The 5,825-nt window shown below is 64.2% G+C and overlaps 2 protein-coding genes across 2 annotated transcripts in view; one reads left to right on the top strand and one right to left on the bottom strand.

Annotated features, from left to right (window-relative positions):
• Window positions 1-6: 6 nt before the first annotated feature.
• RNF208 (ring finger protein 208) lies at window positions 7-1,005 on the top strand. The gene has a single exon (XM_011985126.1). It carries the CDS (start codon window positions 40-42, stop codon window positions 823-825), a length of 786 nt encoding a protein of 261 aa, XP_011840516.1. The 5' UTR covers window positions 7-39; the 3' UTR covers window positions 826-1,005.
• Window positions 1,006-1,847: 842 nt separating this feature from the next.
• NDOR1 (NADPH dependent diflavin oxidoreductase 1) overlaps window positions 1,848-5,825 on the bottom strand; it is a 20,456-nt gene continuing 16,478 nt past the window's right edge. The window contains exons 10-17 of the mRNA XM_011985178.1: window positions 5,589-5,703; window positions 5,305-5,451; window positions 5,093-5,211; window positions 4,922-5,016; window positions 4,704-4,838; window positions 3,529-3,602; window positions 3,185-3,424; window positions 1,848-2,996 (exon numbers count right to left, since the gene is read on the bottom strand). Of these exons, the coding sequence (XP_011840568.1) occupies window positions 2,614-2,996; window positions 3,185-3,424; window positions 3,529-3,602; window positions 4,704-4,838; window positions 4,922-5,016; window positions 5,093-5,211; window positions 5,305-5,451; window positions 5,589-5,703 (1,308 nt within the window). The 3' untranslated portion in view covers window positions 1,848-2,613. The remainder of the gene's footprint in view (window positions 2,997-3,184; window positions 3,425-3,528; window positions 3,603-4,703; window positions 4,839-4,921; window positions 5,017-5,092; window positions 5,212-5,304; window positions 5,452-5,588; window positions 5,704-5,825) is intronic.

Here is a 5,825-nt window from a genome sequence, read left to right as displayed (position 1 = left end):
CCACCCACCCGAACATCCAGTCTGACTGGAGACAGCCGGATGCCCTCTGACCCCGGGCCCGAGGCGGGCAGTGGCTGGCCGGGCCTCCTCATGTCCTGCCTGAAGGGCCCCCATGTCATCCTCAAGATGGAGGCCATGAAGATTGTCCACCCTGAAAAGTTCCCTGAGCTACCGGCTGCCCCCTGCTTCCCGCCTGCTCCCCGGCCCACCCCAACTCTGGCACCCAAGCGTGCCTGGCCCTCAGACACAGAGATCATTGTCAACCAGGCATGTGGGGGGGACATGCCTGCCTTGGAAGGGGCACCCCATACCCCGCCGCTGCCGCGGCGGCCCCGTAAGGGAAGCACAGAGCTGGGGTTTCCCCGTGTAGCCCCAGAGGATGAGGTCATTGTGAATCAGTACGTGATTCGGCCCGGCCCCTCGGCCTCGGCGGCTTCTTCGGCAGCGGCAGGCGAGCCCCTGGAGTGCCCCACCTGTGGGCACACCTACAACGTCACCCAGCGGCGGCCCCGTGTGCTGTCCTGCCTGCACTCTGTGTGTGAGCAGTGCCTGCAGATTCTCTACGAGTCCTGCCCCAAGTACAAGTTCATCTCCTGCCCCACCTGCCGCCGCGAGACTGTGCTCTTCACCGACTACGGCCTGGCCGCGCTGGCTGTCAACACATCCATCCTGAGCCGCCTGCCGCCGGAGGCGCTGACAGCCCCATCCGGGGGTCAGTGGGGGGCTGAGCCCGAGGGCAGCTGCTACCAGACCTTCCGGCAGTACTGTGGGGCCGCGTGCACCTGCCACGTGCGGAACCCACTGTCCGCCTGCTCCATCATGTAGTAGTGCCTGCCCGCCCGCCACTGCCCGCTGAGCCTCACTCGCCGCTTCTTCAGGGACCCAGCCCTGCCCTGCCACCCGCTGACCCTTCCTTCCCCACCATGGCTTCTGGCCCCACCCCAAGTGGCATTGTCGCTGCAGCCAACTTTGCCATTAAAACTCTTTGCCAAAGTTTGCACCTGTTCCCTGGACTGAAGCTTGCTCCTGTGGGCTGTGCTCAGGCCTAGGCCTATGGTGGGCACCCAGGGCTGCAATCCAGACAGGGCCCAGCTTGGAGCTTCCAGAGAGAGGCCCAGCACTGCTCAGGGTGGGCCTGCTCTGCGCACTGGGGGCTGGGCTGGGCTGTGAGCGTGGGTGCAAACCCCCACACGTACAGTGGGCTGCTTATGTGCGCCTGGCGGGGCTGTGTGGTGGGTGTACAGAGCCACCCCAGCTGGGCGGAGGGACATTCTCAATGGTATGGGGGACAATTCAGTTGATTTCCCTCCTGGCGTCCACCTGGCCCTGAGCACCCACCTGGATCTTCCAAGGTTGTGAGGGGCATCTGTCTATGGGCATCTGTGCAGGGGTTAGGGACAAAGACCGGCTGAGAGGGTGGTAGGGGAAGAAGGACCCAGCGCCTCCTGTCTGGCACCTGGACCACCTGGGTGTGAGGAAGAGCCCGCCCCAGGCTGGGTGTGGTGTCTCACGCCTGAAATCCCAGCACTTCAGTAGGCCAAGGCGGATGGATCACCTGAGGTCAGGAGTTCAAAACGAGGCTGGCCAACGTGGTGAAACCTCTTCTCTACTAAAAATACAAAAAAATTAGCCAGGTGTGGTGGTGCGTGCCTGTAATTCCAGCTATTCAGGAGGGTGAGGCAAGAGAATTGCTTGAACTCAGGAGGTGGAGGTTGCAGTGAGCAGAAATCGTGCCACTGCACTCCAACCTGATAAGAGTGAGACTCTGTCTCAAAAAAAAAAAAAAAAAAAAAAAGCCCGCCCAGATGGTGAAAATGGGGTAACAAAGACAAGCAGTAACAATGGCATCCCCAGGAGCTGGTTTATTGAGAGCTGCTTCATGTTCGAGGCTCAATGCTCCATCTCTCGCTGGGCCACCGATGTCTCCATCCCAGGCGTGGTGACATGAGGGTGTGCAGAGGCAGAGCTGGGCCTGGTGCTTATGTTCCAAGGTCTGGGTGGGCCCTTGTCTCCTGCAATAAAGGCCAGCACCGACCCCCGGCTGGTCCAGGCCTGACCAGGTGGGGAGAGGAGCCTTTGCAGGCTGAATTTTCGCAGCATGGGCCCCTCCCCCGGCTGGCCTGACCTTCAGGGACATGCACTGGCCCTTATCTGAACACAAAGTGGGCGGAGTCCCTGCCCTCTCCAAGGAACTCGCTGCTGTATCTCTGTTCACTTTCATGCCTGCTGTGCCTGGCTGGCGCTCGGAGGGGGAAGTGTGGCCAGCATCGGCCCGTGGCCAGTATGGTGCCCGTCTACTGCAGGGTGAATGGGGCCCTGCTTGCAGACCTTCCTGCTGGGCCAGCCTCCTCCAGAAGCTGACCTTGGGCACCAGTGTCCTTGGGTTCAGCTAGTGTCTGGGCAGCAGTACAGCCATGGACTCTGGCAGGGTCAGGCTCCTGGGTAGCCCTGGTCGTGGGTTCAGCAATGGGAGGTCTTGATTGAAGGCCACTGCCCTGGACCCAACCTTGGGTTTTTCAGCCTGGTCATCAGGCCTCACAGCACCCAGGCATGGGGACGTGGGTCAGTCTGGGCCCCCTGGCCTGTTGGCGTCAGGGTTGTCCTGGGCTCTGCTCAGCGGCCAGAGCGGTCCAGCAGCATGAAAAGCAGCCCCAGCAGCACGAGTGGCGTGAAGACCAGCAGCAGCCCCAGCAGCTCAAGGGCCAGTAGGCTCAGCAGCACCAGGCGGCGGGCACAGGGTCCCCGCTCCCGCAGGGCCCAGAGCCGGGCACCCAGGCAGGGTGGACAGGGCAGGAAGGGCAGGCAGCCCCGGCCGCCCGCGGGCCCTGCCAGGAAGCGCAGGTGGTAGCGGTGCTCCAGGGAGCCCCAGGGCCCAGGGTTGCGGTGCTGGGGTGCAGGGGTCTCTCGGCGGGGCTGGTGTGAGGGCCCGTCGGCCTGCAGCAGCTCCTCCTGCAGTCGGCAGATCTCCCACTCCAGCATGGGCGTCTTCTGACGGCACAGCGGGCAGCGCACCCGGCCCAGGTCGACACTGGGGGCCGAGCCCAGAAGCCTGTGCAGGCAGCCCGCACACAGGCCATGGCCGCAGTTCAGCAGGGCCAGGCGGTACTCTCCGGCCCCGTAAGGCTCTGTGCAGATTGGGCACTCCTCCTCTTCCCCCTGCCCCGCTGCCTGCTCTCTCCCCTCCTCCTTCCAAGTTGGAAGGGCCCAGGCACCCTCCATGGCCACGGCCCCCAGCAGGGGCTCACTGGCTGGAGTCTCGGCACCTTGGGGGGGCCCAAGGTCATTCCCTTCACTTGCTGGCACTTGGCACACAGGGTCCAGGCACTCAAAGCCCAGAAAAGGTCCAGGTGGACTGACATGCCCAGAGCTGGAGTCAGCCGGGTGGAGGGTGGGGGCCCCAGGGCACAGTTCAGGGGTGGTGGCCCTGGGGCAGGAGTCAGGATAGGAGGGCAGGGACCCCAGGGCGGCAACAGGGGCGGCCCTCAAGGGGAAGCAGGGTCTGGGCTCCACCAGGGCTCTGGCACTGACCTCCCGGCTGGCTCTCCTCACTGGAATTGGACTTTACTGGGGCCCCAGCAAGGCCGGCCTGCTCTGGGTGGATCCTGGGCCCACACGGTGCCGTCCCCAGTCAGATCTGGCTGGAACCCAGCCTCAGCCATGTTTAGTACTGTGCCAGCGACCCGCCGACCACAGATAGCGACTCCGAGACAGCGAGGCGGGTGTGAACAGCCACCGGACTCCTCCAACAGGACTTTTCTTCCCAGTGCCTAAAACCCCTCCCAGGGGCGGGCCTGCACCAACCACGCCCCCTCCCGCCGCTCCTCTTTCCGGCAGCCTCGACTCCCTGGTAGGACTGACGGACGGCTTGGCTACACCTTCCCAGCACCTGCCCGGAACCTGGTCCTGGCAATCAGACCTTAGCCGACCCACCAAGCCCTTGAGAACGAGGCAGTCAGGGCGCATATCACATTAGAGACAGACAGAAGAGCTGCAGAGGCCACTGGGGTACAGGCAGCCCAGCAAGGGTGCACCATGGCACCCACCCACCCAGCACCCAGGGCACCGGGAGGAGCTAGAGGAAAGAAGCCTGTGCTAGAAGCAGCCACTCAAAGGCCACCATTTACTGCAAGGGCTTTCCTGGGACCAGGAGAGAACAGGCTGCACTAGCCTGGGACACCCCCACTGCTCTCAGGGAGCTGGCATCTTAGTGGCGTCTGAGCACAGCCTGAGCCCTGTGGAGGTGCGGGGGCAGTGACTGGAATGTGCTGCTTGGCAGGCTGCAGCGGCCGAGGTGGCCCCAGGGCAGAGGAGTGCAGTGCAGCCTCATGGGTGCCCTATGCCACCCCTGGTGCCCATGGGGCTGCTGATGCCATCCTGGGTCACTTCACTGGTGAGGTGAAGAGGCCCAGGTCACCACCTTGACTGGGAAGGGGGTAGGGGGGACGAGGACACAGCTCACTGTCAGGGTGTGGGAGGGGAGGGCTGGCTGGGCAGAGGCTGCAGTGGGGTCAGGGTTCAAAGGGTGGGATCCAGAGTCAACGGGAGTGTGGCTGTGCTCGAGAGCTGGCTGTTCCCAGAGGACCAGCTGGCTGGTCTGAGAGGATGACAGCTGCTGGCCAGGAGCTCCCTCGTGGACGCCTTCCTGGGCTCCCAGGAGGATGGCCATCAGAGGGGGCACGGGCAGCCTCGGGCCTCAGGCCCACGTCTCGGTCTGGAAGCGCTGTGTCCGCTGGAGCCTGGCTAGATACGCAGCTGCATCGGGGCTGCAGAGTCCGCCGTCCTCCTGGAAGATGGACATAAGGGCCTCCGAGACGTCCGCTGGCATGGACTTGGCGTTGCTAGAGGGGTAGGTCGCAGAAAGCTCAGTGAGGCCCGGCACCCAGGGACTGGGCCCAGTCCTGCTGCACCAAGGTCAGCTCACCCTGCCAGGTAGAAGTATGCGCCCTGGCGGTCCAGCAGTTCCCACACGAGCGACCCCAGCTCCCGGAGCCGGTGCTGCACATACACTTTCTGCTCCTGTAGGGCAGAGAACAGGGCTGACAGCTGAGTCTGAGCCCCCTCCCCTCCCTTCCCAGCCCCTGAGCGCACACACCTGTTCCCGGGAGAAGGCAGGGACAAGGGTCAGACAGTCCCGCATCTCCAGCTCCTGCCACTCTGCCTCCCAGTAGAAGTCTTGGTCCCGCCAGCGGCAGCCAAAAAACAAGAAGTTTCCTAGGGAAATGCAGGGTGCTCTTGGCCACAGGTCCTTGAGGTTCAGCTGGGGAGCCCCGGCCACAACCCTGCCCTGGGACCCTGGGTGCTCACTGGTCTGGCCCTGGGCCACACGCTCCTGGATGGCTGCTCGGAAGGGGGCTACCCCAGTGCCGGGCCCCACCATGATCACGGGGGTGTCTGGTGTCTCTGGGAAGGCCAGACTCCCAGGCCGCACCCAGAGGGGCACCCGGACAGGACCTATTGCAGGAGAGAAGTGGTATGAAGAGGATCAAAGACCTGTGCTTCGTCTGCTAGGGCCCTAGCCCAGCATTTGCGTGAGCATGGGAGAGAAGGGGATACTGGCCCACGGCCCCCACCCTGGGAGCAGGGGTCACCTTGCCCAGGGTCCAGGGATGCCAGCCAGGAGGAGCAGAGCCCCCGGCGGGGCTCCTTGAGGCGAGTCTGGAACTGCACGACAGCCACGAGGATCTGCAGCCGTGAGGGGTGAGCCTGGGGAGAACGGTGAGAGGGGTGAGGGGTGAGCCTGGGGAGGACAGCGAGGGGGGTGAGGGGTGAACCTGGGGAGGACGGCAGGGAGGGTGAGGGGTGAGCCTGGGGAGGATGGCGGGGGG

Source organism: Mandrillus leucophaeus, unplaced genomic scaffold (assembly GCF_000951045.1).
Source record: "Mandrillus leucophaeus isolate KB7577 unplaced genomic scaffold, Mleu.le_1.0 Scaffold28, whole genome shotgun sequence".
NCBI classification, from domain to species: Eukaryota; Metazoa; Chordata; class Mammalia; order Primates; family Cercopithecidae; genus Mandrillus; species Mandrillus leucophaeus.
The sequence above is the reverse complement of the archived record's forward strand: the minus strand, read 5'-3'. Positions and strand labels throughout refer to the sequence as shown.

Excerpts from the sequence above, each read along its gene's own strand:
- RNF208 (XM_011985126.1), top strand. The coding sequence starts at position 40 with ATGCCCTCTGACCCCGGGCCCGAGGCGGGCAGTGGCTGGCCGGGCCTC.